The sequence below is a fragment of the Pseudophryne corroboree genome, chromosome 2, assembly GCF_028390025.1.
Source record: "Pseudophryne corroboree isolate aPseCor3 chromosome 2, aPseCor3.hap2, whole genome shotgun sequence".
Lineage (NCBI taxonomy): Eukaryota > Metazoa > Chordata > Amphibia > Anura > Myobatrachidae > Pseudophryne > Pseudophryne corroboree.
Genome location: NC_086445.1, coordinates 828,508,561 through 828,525,783, shown reverse-complemented (window position 1 = coordinate 828,525,783; position 17,223 = coordinate 828,508,561). Strand labels below are relative to the sequence as shown.

Below are 17,223 nucleotides of genomic sequence, written 5' to 3'. Positions count from 1 at the left end.
TAAGAAGGCGCCGTTTTATCAGGTTCAGTCCTTTCGGACCCAGAAAAACAAGCGTGGAAAAGGCGGGTTTTTTTCTGTCCAGAGGCAGAGGTAGGGGAAAAAGGCTGCAACAAACAGCAGGTTCCCAGGAGCAAAAGTCCTCCCCCGCTTCTTCTTCCAAGTCCGCCGCATGACGGTGGGGCTCCACAGGCGGAGCCAGGTACGGTGGGGGGCCGCCTCAAGAATTTCAGCGATCAGTGGGCTCGCTCACAGGTGGATCCCTGGATCCTTCAAATAGTATCTCAGGGGTACAAACTGGAATTCGAGGCATCTCCACCCCACCGGTTCCTAAAATCTGCCTTGCCGATTGCTCCCTCAGACAGGGAGGCGGTGCTAGCGGCAATTCACAAGCTGTATTCCCAGCAGGTGATAATCAAGGTACCCCTACTTCAACAAGGCCGGGGGTTACTATTCCACACTATTTGTGGTGCCGAAACTGGACGGTTCGGTGAGACCCATTTTAAATTTGAAATCCTTGAACACATACATAAAAAAATTCAAGTTCAAATGGAATCGCTCAGGGCGGTTATTGCAAGCCTGGACGAGGGGGATTACTTGGTATCCCTGGACATCAAGGATGCTTACTTGCATGTCCCCATTTACCATCCTCACCAGGAGTACCTCAGATTTGTGGTACAGGATTGCCATTACCAATTCCAGACGCTGCCGTTTGGACTGTCCACGGCACCGAGGGTATTTACCAAGGTTATGGCGGAAATGATGATACTCCTTCGAAAAAAGGGAGTTTTAATTATCCCGTACTTGGACGATCTCCTAATAAAGGCGAGATCCAAGGAACAGTTGTTGGTGGGAGTGGCACTATCTCAGGAAGTGCTGCACCAGCACGGCTGGATTCTGAATATCCCAAAGTCACAGCTGGTTCCGACGACACGGCTACTGTTCCTGGGTATGATTCTGGATACAGTCCAGAAAAAAGTGTTTCTCCCGGAGGAGAAAGCCAGGGAGTCGTCATCTCTAGTCAGAGACCTCCTGAAACCAAAACAGGTATCGGTGCATCACTGCACGCGGGTCCTGGGAAAGATGGTAGCTTCTTACGAAGAAATTCCCTTCGGCAGGTTCCATGCCAGAATCTTTCAGTGGGACCTATTGGACAAATGGTCCGGATCGCATCTTCAGATGCATCGCTTAATAACCCTGTCTCCAAGAACCAGGGTGTCTCTGCTGTGGTGGCTGCAGAGTGCCCATCTTCTAGAGGGCCGCAGGTTCGGCATACAGGACTGGGTCCTGGTGACCATGGATGCCAGCCTTCGAGGCTGGGGGGCAGTCACACGGGGAAGAAACTTCCAAGGACTATGGTCGAGTCAGGAGACTTCCCTTCACATAAATATTCTGGAACTAAGGGCCATTTACAATGCCCTAAGTCAAGCAAAATCCCTGCTCCTACACCAGCCGGTGCTGATCCAGTCAGACAACATCACGGCAGTCGCCCATGTTAATCGACAGGGAGGCACAAGAATTCTCCGATGGGCGGAGAATCATGTACTAGCACTGTCAGCAGTGTTCATTCCGGGAGTGGACAACTGGGAAGCAGACTTCCTCAGCAGACACGACCTCCACCCGGGAGAGTGGGGACTTCATCCAGAAGTCTTCCAGATGCTGGTAAACCGTTGGGAAAAACCACAGGTGGACATGATGGCGTCCCGCCTCAACAAAAAGTTAAAAAGATATTGCGCCAGGTCAAGGGACCCTCAGGTGATAGCTGTGGACGCTCTAGTGACACCGTGGGTGTACCAGTCGGTTTATGTGTTCCCTCCTCTGCCTCTCATACCAAAGGTATTGAGAATAATAAGAAAGCGAGGAGTAAACACAATTCTTGTGGTTCCGGATTGGCCAAGACTAGCGTGGTACCCGGAACTTCAAGAGATGATCTCAGAGGACCCGTGGCCTCTGCCGCTCAGACAGGACCTGCTACAGCAGGGGCCCTGTCTGTTCCAAGACTTACCGCGGCTGCGTTTGACGGCATGGCGGTTGAACGCCGGATCCTGAAGGAAAAGGGTATTCCGGAAGAAGTCATTCCTACGCTTATTAAAGCCAGGAAAGATGTTACGGCAAATCATTATCACCGCATATGGCGGAAATATGTTGCATGGTGCAAGGCCAAAAAGGCCCCAACAGAGGAATTTCAACTAGGTCGATTTCTGCATTTCCTGCAAGCAGGAGTGAATATGGGCCTAAAACTAGGCTCCATTAAAGTACAGATCTCGGCTCTGTCGATTTTCTTTCAAAAAGAACTAGCTTCAGTACCTGAAGTTCAGACATTTGTGAAAGGAGTGCTGCATATTCAGCCCCCGTTTGTGCCTCCTGTGGCACCTTGGGATCTCAACGTGGTGTTGAGTTTCTTAAAATCACATTGGTTTGAGCCACTAAAAACCGTGGATCTAAAATATCTCACGTGGAAAGTGGTCATGTTATTGGCCTTGGCTTCAGCCAGGCGAGTGTCAGAATTGGCGGCTTTATCATGTAAAAGCCCTTATCTGATTTTCCATATGGATAGGGCAGAATTGAGGACTCGTCCCCAGTTTCTCCCTAAGTTGGTGTCAGCGTTTCACCTGAACCAGCCTATTGTGGTGCCTGCGGCTACTAGGGATTTGGAGGACTCCAAGTTGCTAGACGTTGTCAGGGCCCTGAAAATCTATGTTTCCTGGACGGCTGGAGTCAGAAAATCTGACTCGCTGTTTATCCTGTATGCACCCAACAAGCTGGGTGCTCCTGCTTCTAAGCAGACTATTGCTCGCTGGATTTGTAGTACAATTCAGCTTGCACATTCTGTGGCAGGCCTGCCACAGCCAAAATCTGTAAATGCCCATTCCACAAGGAAGGTGGGCTCATCTTGGGCGGCTGCCCGAGGGGTCTCGGCTTTACAACTTTGCCGAGCAGCTACTTGGTCAGGGGCAAACACGTTTGCAAAATTCTACAAATTTGATACCCTGGCTGAGGAGGACCTGAAGTTCTCTCATTCGGTGCTGCAGAGTCATCCACACTCTCCCGCCCGTTTGGGAGCTTTGGTATAATCCCCATGGTCCTTACGGAGTTCCCAGCATCCACTAGGACGTCAGAGAAAATAAGAATTTACTCACCGGTAATTCTATTTCTCGTAGTCCGTAGTGGATGCTGGGCGCCCATCCCAAGTGCGGATTGTCTGCAATACTTGTAAATAGTTATTGTTAACAAAAGGGTTATTGTTGAGCCATCTGTTGAGAGGCTCAGTTGTTTTCATACTGTCAAACTGGATATAGTATCACGAGTTGTACGGTGTGATTGGTGTGGCTGGTATGAGTCTTACCCGGGATTCAAAATCCTTCCTTATTATGTCAGCTCGTCCGGGCACGATGTCCTAACTGAGGCTTGGAGGAGGGTCATAGTGGGAGGAGCCAGTGCACACCAGGTAGTCATAAATCTTTCTAGAGTGCCCAGCCTCCTTCGGAGCCCGCTATTCCCCATTGTCCTTACGGAGTTCCCAGCATCCACTACGGACTACGAGAAATAGAATTACCGGTGAGTAAATTCTTATTTTTTTCTTGGTTGGGTCTGCTGTTGCTGTCCATGTTCTGGTTAGCATTGCTACCCTTTGTTACTATTGTGTGTTGGTTCGTTGACTCACCGCTGTTCATATCGATTTTCCTTCTCTCAAAGTATGTCCATCTCCTTGGGCACAGTTTCCTAGACTGATTCTGTAGGAGGGGCATAGAGGGGAGGAGCCAGCACACAGAAGATTTTTAAAGTGCTAAGGTTCCAATGGACCCAATCTATACCCCTTGGTATTAATACCATCCCAGTATCCCCTGCGGACTCTGAGAAAAGGACTTACCGGTAGGTGTTAAATTGCTATTTTTTTTTTTAATGAAAGGACCTTAGTACCCTGGAAAGTTACTTTAGCTTTAAAAAACTACATTAAGTACATTTTATGGCTTGATAATCAAAAGTGAGAAATTGCATCTTTTGATAATATCCCTTTTCTTCTCTTTCCTACATGGAGGGGACAGGAGATATGAAAAACAAAAAATTAGATCGTTTTCATTGTAAATAGATAAGATGGGTTTATTCTGTGAAAAATGTAACTATTCATTATGCTTTCATAAATGTTATAGTGGTTGAAATGCATTGCTGGTATAGAAAGTAAATGATTTTAAGTAATGTGTACTCCCCTAACTTACAGAAATTGTCATGGTACAGTTTAACTCCAGAACTTGTGCACCCAATTCCTTACTTATCACCTTTGAAATAATCATTTGTAATGTCTGAGCAGATTTCTTTTTGGATCTGTTTATATGCCCATTGTAGATGTGCATGTAGAATCAAGTATGGAGATATAACTTGTGAAGTATTTTCACCATTTTATATAGTAAAATTGGCTGTTATTACCAGTTTTCTGAAATAACACCTGTTGAGACCTTTGCTCTGTTATAAATCATTGAGCACCGTACAATCACTAAGTTGTGCCATCACATACATGCACAGTTTTCACAATTTACAATATCTAGTAAAATTGATAAGATACAAAGGTACTGTAATGGTTGTTCATCAGAAATTGGTGATAAACTTTGTGGTGCAATAAGCAATGGAAGCCAGGTTTCTCCAGGAGCAAAATCCTAATTCTTCTAAGTAGCAAGCTGGGAAGTTAATATGCAATAATAATATATTTATATTTGAGGGCTTTTTTTTGTTTTTGTTTTTTCAATAGATGAATCTGGAAGTTATATATGGTGATACAGATTCCATTATGATAAACACTAATTGCAACAACCTTGATGAAGTCTTCAAGTTGGGAAATAAGGTTTGATTTTTACAAAAATAATTGTTCTGCAGCTTTTTCTTGAATCCTCAGACTGTCTAACTTTATCAAAGAACTTGTTTTCTCATACGTCCTAGAGGATGCTGGGGACTCCGTAAGGACCATGGGGTATAGACAGCATCCGCAGGAGACATGGGCACACTATAAGACTTTGAATGGGTGTGAACTCGCTCCTCCAGACCTCAGTTAGATTCTGTGCCCAGGAGAGACTGGTCACACACTAGGGGAGCTCTACTGAGTTTCTCTGGAAAGACTTTGTTAGGTTTTTTATTTTCAGAAAGACCTGCTGGCTACAGGCTCTCTGCTTCGTGGGACTGAGGGGAGAGAAGTCAGATCAGCTTCTTCTGAGTTAAGGGCTCTGCTTCTTAGGCTACTGGACACCATTAGCTCCAGAGGGTTCGATCACTTGGTGCGCCTAGCTGCTTGTTCCCGGAGCCGCGCCGTCACCCCCCTCACAGAAGCCAGAAGAAAGAAGCCGGGCGAGTATTAGAAGAAAAGAAGACTTCAGTGACGGCATAAGACTTCACATTCTCAGAGGTACTGCGCAGTGGTCGCGCTGCGCGCCATTGCTCCCACACACCAACGGCTTTACAAGGGCGTAGGGGGGGCGCCCTGGGCAGCAATATACCTCTCCATTAAGCCTGGCTAAACACGTATACAGTGCATAGGCACTGTATACGGACCCCTGCCAGCATAAAAAGCTAAAATAATAGCGGGGCTAAAGCGCGCCGAGAAGGGTCGTGGCTTAGCCCTCACAACATGATACAGCGCCATTTTCTCCACGGTCCCCGCCAAAACAGTGTGTACAGTGTAAACGAAGGGGGGGGGGGCACAGTGTTTAGTGCTATATAGTATGAAATATAGCACTATCTTAGATAATGGGCATGTAATCATTGAGTTGTGCATATATGTCTGTGTTTTCCCTGTCAGATATACCCACTATAGCTTTTTAGTGCACGTGTCGACATGTGTGAGTGCTATGTCGCAAACCGCTATGGGAATCTCTCTGTCGGCATCGCCGACTCATGTTGATACTTGATTCAGTAGATGCAGTGTCAGCAAGTTGGTAATTGTATGCTTTTCAGAAGTAAACACTGTAGGGGAGATACAGTAGTATGTGGGTGACCCTGTCGGCACCAACTGTTATTACTGGGTGTAAATTAACATGTTGTAACTAACCTGTATATATATTTCTCTAACGTCCTAAGTGGATGCTGGGGACTCCGTAAGGACCATGGGGAATAGCGGCTCCGCAGGAGACTGGGCACATCTAAAGAAAGCTTTAGGACTATCTGGTGTGCACTGGCTCCTCCCCCCATGACCCTCCTCCAAGCCTCAGTTAGATCTCTGTGCCCGAACGAGAAGGGTGCACACTAGGGGCTCTCCTGAGCTTCTTAGTGAAAGTTTTAGTTTAGGTTTTTTATTTTCAGTGAGACCTGCTGGCAACAGGCTCACTGCATCGAGGGACTAAGGGGAGAAGAAGCGAACTCACCTGCGTGCAGAGTGGATTGGGCTTCTTAGGCTACTGGACATTAGCTCCAGAGGGACGATCACAGGCCCAGCCATGGATGGGTCCCAGAGCCGCGCCGCCGGCCCCCTTACAGAGCCAGAAGACAGAAGAGGTCCGGAAAATCGGCGGCAGAAGACATCCTGTCTTCACCAAGGTAGCGCACAGCACTGCAGCTGTGCGCCATTGCTCCTCAGCACACTTCACACTTCGGTCACTGAGGGTGCAGGGCGCTAGGGGGGGGCGCCCTGAGCAGCAATAAAAACACCTTGGCTGGCGAAAATACATCACATATAGCCCCCAGGGCTATATGGATGAATTTTAACCCCTGCCAGAATCCATAAAAAAGCAGGAGAAAAGTCCGCGGAAAAGGGGCGGAGCCTATCTCCTCAGCACACTGGCGCCATTTTCCCTCACAGCTCAGTTGGAGGGAAGCTCCCCTGGCTCTCCCCTGCAGTCACTACACTACAGAAAGGGTTAAAAAAGAGAGGGGGGCACTAATTAGGCGCAGTATTAACAATACAGCAGCTATAAGGGGAAAAACACTTATATAAGGTTATCCCTGTATATATATATAGCGCTTTGGTGTGTGCTGGCAAACTTTCCCTCTGTCTCCCCAAAGGGCTAGTGGGGTCCTGTCCTCTATCAGAGCATTCCCTGTGTGTGTGCTGTATGTCGGTACGTTTGTGTCGACATGTATGAGGAGAAAAATGATGTGGAGACGGAGCAGATTGCCTGTAATAGTGATGTCACCCCCTAGGGGGTCGACACCTGAGTGGATGAACTGTTGGAAGGAATTACGTGACAGTGTCAGCTCTGTATAAAAGACAGTGGTTGACATGAGACAGCCGGCTACTCAGCTTGTGCCTGTCCAGACGTCTCATAGGCCGTCAGGGGCTCTAAAGCGCCCGTTACCTCAGATGGCAGATATAGACGCCGACACGGATACTGACTCCAGTGTCGACGGTGAAGAGACAAATGTGACTTCCAGTAGGGCCACACGTTACATGATTGAGGCAATGAAAAATGTTTTACACATTTCTGATAATACGAGTACCACCAAAAAGGGGTATTATGTTCGGTGAGGAAAAACTACCTGTAGTTTTCCTGAATCTGAGAAATTAAATGAGGTGTGTGATGATGCGTGGTTTTCCCCCGATAACAACTGATAATTTCTAAAATGTTATTGGCATTATATCCTTTTCCGCCAGAGGTTAGGGTGCGTTGGGAAACACCCCCTAGGGTGGATAAAGCGCTCACACACGCTTGTAAGGGCTCTACCCTCTCCTGAGATGGCCGCCCTTAAGGATCCTGCTGATAGAAAGCAGGAGGGTATCCTAAAATGTATTTACAAACATACTGGTGTTATACTGCGACCAGCAATCGCCTCAGCCTGGATGTGCAGTGCTGGGTTGGCGTGGTCGGATTCCCTGACTGAAAATATTGATACCCTAGATAGGGACAATATATTTTTGCCTATAGAGCATTTAAAAGATGCATTTCTATATATGCGTGATGCACAGCGGAATATTTGCCGACTGGCATCAAGTCTAAGTGCGTTGTCCATTTCTACCAGTAGAGGGTTATGGACACGTCAGTGGTCAGGTGATGCGTATTCCAAACGGCATTTGGAAGTATTGCCTTAATAAGGGGAGGAGTTATTTGGGGTCGGTCTTTCAGACCTGGTGGCCACGGCAACAGCTGGGAAATCCACGTTTGTACCCCAGGTCGCCTCTCAACATGAGAAGACGCCGTATTATCAGGCGCAGTCTTTTCGTGGACAAGCGGGCAAAATGTTCCTCATTTCTGCCCCGTGACAGAGGGAGAGAAAAAAGGCTGCAGAAATCAGCCAGTTCCCAGGAACAGAAACCCTCTCCCGCCTCTGCCAAGCCCTCAGTATGACGCTGGGGCTTTACAAGCAGAATCAGGCACGGTGGGGGGCCCGTCTCAATGAATTTCAGCGTGCAGTGGGCTCACTCGCAAGTAGACCCCTGGCTCCTTCAGGTGATATCTCAGGGGTACAAATTAGAATTCGAGACGTCTCCCCCTCGCCGTTTTCCTAAAGTCGGCTTTACCGATGTCTCCTTCTGACAGGGAGACAGTTTTGGAAGCCATTCACAAGCTGTATTCCCAGCAGGTGATAATCAAGGTACCCCTCCTGCAACAGGGAACGGGGTATTATTCCACACTGTTGTGGTACCGAAGCCGGACGGCTCGGTGAGACCGATTCTAAATCTAAAATCTTTGAACACTTACATACAGAGGTTCAAATTCATGATTGAGTCACTCAGAGCAGTGATTGCGAACCTGGAAGAAGGGGACTACATGATGTCTCGGGACATCAAGGATGCTTACCTTCATGTCAAAATTTACCCTTCTCACCAAGGGTACCTCAGGTTTATGGTACAGAACTGTCACTATCAGTTCAGATGCTGCCGTATGGATGGTCCACGGCACCCCGGGTCTTTACCAAGGTAATGGCCGAAATGATGATATTCCTTCGAAGGAAGGGAATTTTAGTTATCCCTTACTTGGACGATTCCCTGATAAGGGTAAGATCCAGGGAACAGTTGGAGGTCGGTGTAGCACTATCTCAGGTAGTGTTGCGGCAGCACGATTGGATTCTCAATATTCCAAAATCGCAGCTGGTTCCGACGACTTGTCTTCGGTTCCTAGGGATGATCCTGGACACAGTCCAGAAAAAGGTGTTTCTCCCGGAGGGGAAAGACAGGGAGTTATCCGAGCTAGTCAGGAACCTCCTAAAACCGAGCCAAGTCTCTGCATCAATGCACAAGGGTTCTGGGTAAAATGGTGGCTTCCTACGAAGCAATCCCATTCGGCAGATTCCACGCAAGAACTTTCCAGTGGGACCTGCTGGACAAATGGTCCGGGTCGCATCTTCAGATGCATCAGCGGATAACCCTGTCACCAAGGACAAGGGTGTCCCTCCTGTGGTGGTTGCAGAGTGCTCATCTTCTAGAGGGCCGCAGATTCGGCATTCAGGACTGGGTCCTGGTGACCACGGATGCCAGCCTGCGAGGCTGGGGAGCAGTCACACAGGGAAGGAATATCCAGGGCTTATGGACAAGCCTGGAGACATCACTTCACATAAATATCCTGAAGCTAAGGGCCATTTACAATGCTCTAAGCTTAGCAAGACCTCTGCTTCAAGGTCAGCCGGTGTTGATCCAGTCGGACAACATCACGGCAGTCACCCACGTAAACAGACAGGGTGGCACAAGAAGCAGGAGGGCAATGGCAGAAGCTGCAAGGATTCTTCGCTGGGCGGAAAATCATGTGATAGCACTGTCAGCAGTATTCATTCCGGGAGCAGACTTCCTCAGCACGACCTCCACCCGGGAGAGTGGGGACTTCACCCAGAAGTCTTCCACATGATTATAAACCGTTGGGAAAAACTCGACAGGTATTGCGCCAGGTCAAGGGACCCTCAGGCAATAGCTGTAGACGCTCTGGTAACACCGTGGGTGTACCAGTCAGTGTATGTGTTCCCTCCTCTGCTTCTCATACCCAAGGTACTGAGATTGATAAGATGGAGAGGAGTAAGCACTATATTCGTGGCTCCGGATTGGCCAAGAAGGACTTGGTAACCGGAACTTCAAGAGATGCTCACGGAGGATCCGTGGCCTCTACCTCTAAGAAGGGACCTGCTCCAACAAGGACCCTGTCTGTTCCAAGACTTACCGCGGCTGCGTTTGACGGCATGGCGGTTGAACGCCGGATCCTGAAGGGAAAAAAAGGCATTCCGGATGAAGTCATCCCTATCCTGATCAAAGCCAGGAAGGATGTAACCGCAAAACATTATCACCGCATTTGGCGAAAATATGTTGCGTGGTGCGAGGCCAGTAAGGCCCGACGGAGGAAATTCAACTGGGTCGATTCCTACATTTCCTGCAAACAGGAGTGTCTATGGGCCTGAAATTGGGGTCCATTAAGGTTCAAATTTCGGCCCTGTCAATTTTCTTCCAAAAAGAACTAGCTTCAGTCCCTGAAGTTCAGACGTTTGTAAAAGGGGTACTGCATATACAGCCTCCTTTTGTGCCTCCAGTGGCACTTTGGGATCTCAATGTAGTTTTTTGGGTTCCAAAAGTCTCATTGGTTTGAACCACTTAAATCTGTGGAGCTCACATGGAAAGTGGTCATGCTGTTGGCCCTGGCCTGGGCCAGGCGCGTGTCAGAATTGGCGGCTTTATCCTGTAAAAGCCCTTATCTGATTTTCCATTCGGACAGGGCGGAATTGAGGACTCGTCCTCAGTTTCTCCCTAAGGTGTTTTCAGCGTTTCACCTGAACCAACCTATTGTGGTGCCTGCGGCTACTAGGGACTTGGAGGACTCCAAGTTGCTAGACGTTGTCAGGGCCCTGAAAATATGTTTCCAGGACGGCTGGAGTCAGAAAATCTGACTCGCTGTTTATCCTGTATGCACCCAACAAGCTGGGTGCTCCTGCTTCTAAGCAGACTATTGCTCGTTGGATTTGTAGTACAATTCAGCTTGCACATTCTGTGGCAGGCCTGCCACAGCCAAAAGTCTGTAAATGCCCACTCCACAAGGAAGGTGGGCTCATCTTGGGCGGCTGCCCGAGGGGTCTTGGCTTTACAACTTTGCCGAGCAGCTACTTGGTCAGGAGCAAATACGTTTGTAAAATTCTACAAAATTGATACCCTGGCTGAGGAGGACCTGGAGTTCTCTCAATTGGTGCTGCAGAGTCATCCGCACTCTCCCGCCCGTTTGGGAGCTTTGGTATAATCCCCATGGTCCTTACGGAGTCCCCAGCATCCACTTAGGACGTTAGAGAAAATAAGAATTTACTTACCGATAATTCTTTTCTCGTAGTCCGTAGTGGATGCTGGGCGCCCATCCCAAGTGCGGATTGTCTGCAATACTGGTACATAGTTATTGTTACCAAAAAATCGGGTTATTGCTGTAGTGAGCCATCTTTTCTAGAGGCTCCTCTGTTATCATGCTGTTAACTGGGTTCAGATCACAAGTTGTACAGTGTGATTGGTGTGGCTGGTATGAGTCTTACCCGGGATTCAAAATCCTTCCTTATTGTGTACGCTCGTCCGGGCACAGTATCCTAACTGAGGCTTGGAGGAGGGTCATGGGGGGAGGAGCCAGTGCACACCAGATAGTCCTAAAGCTTTCTTTAGATGTGCCCAGTCTCCTGCGGAGCCGCTATTCCCCATGGTCCTTACGGAGTCCCCAGCATCCACTACGGACTACGAGAAATAGAATTATCGGTAAGTAAATTCTTATTTTTTATATGTATATGTATGGTACTGTTCCATGGACCTGTAGCTCGAGCACAGACATGGTAGTATTTGTCTGGAAGTGAGATTAAAATTATATATGTATACTTCCCTCGGGGTCGCAAGAATGTTATTTTGCCTGGTTACTACTCCCTGCTGTCGACGAATACTTGTTTTTTCTGTCGACCATAAGGTTTCCTGGTTAGATCCACAACTTGGGCATTCAGTACATGGTCATACACATTCAGAACACATTAATGTCACTAGGGACCCGACGGTTCCAGACAATCTGCTTATACAGATGTAGCCACCTTTATCTTGACTGGCTGAGGCGTTTTTCCCGATCGAGCATACGCAGCGTACCGGGGCGTAGGGAGGCACGCCTAGTCACAGAGAGGCGTACCTAATCGCACGGAGGCAGACAGAGCGTTTGGCGTTACCTTTACGTGCAATACCTTTGATCATCCACCAGATGTCGCTTTTTACAATCACCACTGCGCATGCGTGTGGTCTCCCGTAAAATACAATACTGAAATAAATAGTGACTACTTTACTAAGACGTCTCATTACGCTGCATACAGTAAATACTCATTACGCTGCATTATTTAATACAGTAAATACTCATTACGCTGCATTATTTAATACAGTATATACGGTACAGACGCAATTATTACAGCATACAGTATATGATCCATCTACAGTACTTTATGAATATGAGCGTCCAAGTCCCGCAGACAAAACAATATAAAACCAGTAGTGTACACTGTCGCAAATGGACGTGTTAGAAGTTCACTATTGCCTCTTGAGATTAGGAATTTTGTACAGTATGTTAGCGTCCTAATCCCGTAGCCATTACAGCATAATCAAAACCAATGGATTTATTCATCTGTCTGCGGCGAAGTGGTGAAGTGTTCCGCTTCCTATACTCAGAGTCCCGGGTTCGATTCCTAAAGTACGAATGCATGTTAGTTTTTTCCAGACACTTTATTCTTTTTTTTTATTCACATAAACCAGGGCAAAGCTGCAGGAGCGGTTCTACTGTTAAGGTTCTATGTACCGTACAGTACACATACAATTCTGTAGCAGGGCAGACTCAATAGAAATGGCTACCACCTATGACTCCTTGCCCCACGGAGACCCTAGGCTACAGAGCAAGTAACAGTCCAGATTTTGCAGGCTATGGGGCAATGCTGAAAAAGCGTCACAATCCCTTAGCTAAAATACACAGGGGCGATAGGAATAAGTGAGATCTATGCACATTACGGTACACCGGACTCGATCGCATAGCACACTGGCAAAATGTCCAAGGCTCCTGAACCCCCACCATGTGGCAGGCAGCGCTCGGATATGGAGTGAGAGATGGTATAAGTTTTGCAGGGTACGGGGCAATACTGAAGGAGCGTCACAATCCCCTAGCCAAAATACACAGGGGCGATAGAGATAAGCGAGGTCTATGCACATTACGTTACACCGGGCTCGATCGCATAGCAAATTGACAAAACACAAGTTTTACATAAAGCAGGGCAAAGCTGCAGGAGAGTTTCTACTGTCAAGGTTCTATGCACCGTACGGTACACATACAATTCTATAGCAGGGCAGACTCAATTGAAATGGCTACCGCCTGTGACTCCTAGCTCCATGGAGGCACTCGGCTATGGAGCAAGTATCAGCACAGATTTTGCAGGCTACGGGGCAATGCTGAAGGAGCGTCAGAATCCCCTAGCTAAAATACACAGGGGTGATAGGGATAAGCGAGGTCAATGCACATAATGATACACCGCAAAGTTCCCCATGGTTTTGATTATGCCTTTTCTTTAAACACGGTATTTTCCACTGCCTCGCCCTACCCCCATCCCACTTTCCCCTTCCCCCCTGGGAGCCTGCATAGTACATGCAGTAGCCAGGGAGAGAGTTCCGATCAGGTTACAAGACATGTGCAAAAGTATACTGCTGTATGTAGGAAAATCCCCCGCCCATTCTGATTTATGTGAAACCTGTGTGCACCCTTCCATTGAATGTATAACAAAGAAAAATAATAATAATAAAGTGAATGTTACAGGAACACATCAAAAAAAAGGTTGGCACTTCCTTCCCATTGGTGTTGGTTTATGCCTTAGGGGACTCGGACGCTAATACTTGTATTTCAAGAGCACGGCATTTTCCACTGCCTCTCCCTACCCCCATCGCCCTTCCCCCCCGGGAGCCTGCACAGGTCATGCAGTGGATAGGGAAGGTAGTTCAGGTCAGGTACAATACACAAATGCCGACGATCTACAGTACTGTGTTGCTCAGTTAGTTGCGTCGGAATACACTAATTTATACTCCAGTTGTCCGCCTAGCTTGCACAGGATGCAGGGTTTCTAGCTAGATAGGAAATACTGTACAGAAATGCTAAGCATTGTAATTTGACATCCAGGAACATAGGGAGGAGTTTTTATCTCTCTCCATTATACTTAGAAAAATTACACTTGCCACTGTACGTTACAAGGTGTTCGTGCTAATTAGTACACTAGTAGAACATACTGTACAGAGATACTAAGTACAGTGATTTTGCATCCACGAACTTAGGGAGGAGCTTTAATCTCTCTCCATTGTAATCTTTCTAAGTATAATGTAGAGAGATAAAAGCTCCTCCCTAAGTTCCTGGGTGCCAAATTACCGTCCTTCGTATCTCTGTACTCTATGTTCTACTAGTGTACTAATTAGCACAAACAGCTTGTAACGTACAGTGGCAAGTTTAATCTTTCTATGTATAATGGAGAGAGATAAAAGCTCTGTAAATTCCTAGATGCCAAATCACCGTCCTAAGTATCTCTGTACAGTATGTTCTACTAGTGTACTAATTAGCACGAACAGCTTTTAACTGAATGCCAAATTACCGTACTTAGTATCTCTGTACAGTAAGTTCTATTAGGGTACTAATTAGCACGAACAGCTTGTAACGTACAGCGGCAAGTTTAATCTTTCTATGTAAAATGGAGAGAGATAAAAGCTCCTCTGTAAGTTCCTGGATGCCAAATCACCGTCCTTAGTATCTATGTACAGTATGTTCTACTGGTGTACTAATTAGCACGAACCGCTTGTAACATACAGTGGTAAGTTTAATCATTCTATGAATAATGGAGAGAGATAAAAGCTCCTCTGGAAGTTCCTAGATGCCAAATCACCGTCCTTAGTATCTCTGTACAGTATGTTCTACTAGTGTACTAATTAGCATGAACAGCTTATAACTGGATGCCAAATCACCGTACTTAGCATCTCTGTTAGGGTACTAATTAGCTGTTCGTGCTAATTAGTACCCTAATAGAAATTACTGTACAGAGATACGAAGTACGATGATTTGGCATCCAGGAACTTACTGAGGAGCTTTTATCTCTCTCCATTATACATAGAAAGATTAAACTAGCCGCTGTACGTTACAAGCTGTTCGTGCTAATTAGTACCCTAATAGAACATACTGTACAGAGATACTAAGGGCCATATTCAATTAGCAGTGATAACGGACTTTTCACGTGAAAAGTCCGGTTTTCGGGTGAAAAACCGGACTTTTCACATGAAATGCAATTACAGCCTATTCAATTATCCTGGAAAATTTATCGGTGATCATGTTTTCACTAATTTCACTTCACCTTCTCTGAAGCAGGTGAAAAGTTGGGAAAAGTCACTATTTTAAGGTAAAAATGTTTGGATATGGTACAGAACTCCTGGGACACCCCCCTTTATGACTAATTAGGCACGTTGAAGTTTTTAATTATTTTTAATTGGCCAATAATGACATGTCATTTTTGGGGTGAAAAAGTAAAAAGTGATGGAAATTGGGGTTCAAGGTATGGGACAGGTATATTGGGGTGCTTTATGAGTGGGACAGGTGTTTTTTAGGCTTGCAGATGGGAGTAATCGGTCTGTTTCCACTTTTTTTTAAAGTACCCTAAAATGACCCAAATATATACTTATACCCATTTTCATGTACCCCAAATTTAGTGAGAGCATTTATTTTGCTCAAAAAAACTTGCTTTCTATCATTTTTTTTGCATTTTAAAAAAAATGCATATAACCGCCATTTCACACAATTTAAGTCCCCAAAAACTCTCTAATGTGATCTCTAACACACTTCTCTTCTGTTTTCCTATGTTAGTTTAGCATTTTTTGGGGTACAGGCTGATTTCCCAATTTTCACCTGCACTTTTCACTGCAAGAATTTTCACGTGAAACCCGGTATTAATTGAATAGGTCGAAAAATGGAGCGTTTTCGCGGCAATTTTCGGCCGATTGCCGCGAAAAATTTTCGGGCGAAAAATTGCCGCGAATTTGCGGATAATTGAATACCCCACTAAGTACGGTGATTTGGCACCCAGTTAAAAGCTGTTTGTGCTAATTAGTACACTAGTAGAACATACTGTACAGAGATACTAAGGACGGTGATTTGGCATCTAGGAACTTAGGGAGGAGCTTTTATCTCTCCATTATACATAGAAAGATTAAACTTGCCACTGTACGTTACAAGCTGTTTGTGCTAATTAGTACACTAGAAGAACATACTGGGGACTCGGACTCATACAGTACTTGCATTTCAAAAGCACGGAATTTTCCACTGCCTCCCGCTAGCCCATCGCCCTTCCCCCCTGGGAGCCTGCACAGGTCATGCAGTAGACATGGAGGGTGTTATTCACATAAACCAGGGCAAAGCTGCAAGAGCGGTTGTACTGTTAAGGTTCTATGCACCATACGGTACACATACAATTCTGTAGCAGTGCAGACTCAATTGAAATGGCTACCGCCTGTGACTCCTTGCCCCATGGAGGCCCTCGGCTATGGAGCAAGTAACAGCACAGATTTTGTAGGTCATGGGGCAATGCTGAAGGAGCGTCAGAATCCCCTAGCTAAAATACACAGGGTCGATAGGGATAAGTGAGGTCTATGCACTTAACGATACCCCAGACCCCATCGCATAACAAAGTGACAAAATGTCCAAGGCACATGAACATCCGCCTTGTGTCAGCACTCCGCTATGGAGCGAGTGACAGCATAGGTTTTCCAGGCTACGGGGCAGTGCTGAAGGAGCGTCGGAATCCCCTAGCTAAAGTACACAGGGGCGATAGGGTTAAGCGAGGTCTATGCACATAATGGTACAAGGCGGGGGTTCATGTGCCTCGGACATTTTGTCACTTTGTGATGCGATGGGGTCTGGTGTATCGTTATGGGCATAGACCTCGCTTATCCCTATCGGCCCTGTGTATTTTACCTAGGGGATTCTGACGCTCCTTCAGCATTGGCCCGTTCTTTGAACGCGGAATTTTCCACTGCTTCGCCCTACCCCCATCCCACTTTCCCCTTCCCCCTTGGGAGCCTGCACAGTTCATGCAGTAGACAGGTAGGGAGTTCCGATCAGCTTACAAGACAAGATTTATGTGAAACCTGTGTGCTCCCTTCCATTAAAGGTATAACAAAGAAAAAAAAATTATAATAAAGTGAATGTCACGGGAACTCGGACGCTACATGTATTTCAAAAGCACGGTGTTTATGCATTGTACATACTTTCTTTTACACAATTAGTTGCGTCTCCATACACAATCTTGCGTCTGCATACACAAGTGTTT

The 17,223-nt window shown here is 46.5% G+C and overlaps 1 protein-coding gene across 5 annotated transcripts in view; it reads left to right on the top strand.

Annotated features, from left to right (window-relative positions):
- Positions 1-17,223, top strand: part of POLA1 (DNA polymerase alpha 1, catalytic subunit) — a 1,252,649-nt gene that overhangs the window by 638,817 nt on the left and 596,609 nt on the right. For all 5 annotated transcript variants that reach the window (XR_010241483.1, XM_063955699.1, XM_063955698.1 and 2 more), the window contains exon 27: positions 4,742-4,834. Coding sequence is in view for 4 of the 5 variants with exons in the window: in XM_063955699.1 (XP_063811769.1) it covers positions 4,742-4,834 (93 nt within the window). In the remaining variant the exon portion in view is untranslated. The remainder of the gene's footprint in view (positions 1-4,741; positions 4,835-17,223) is intronic.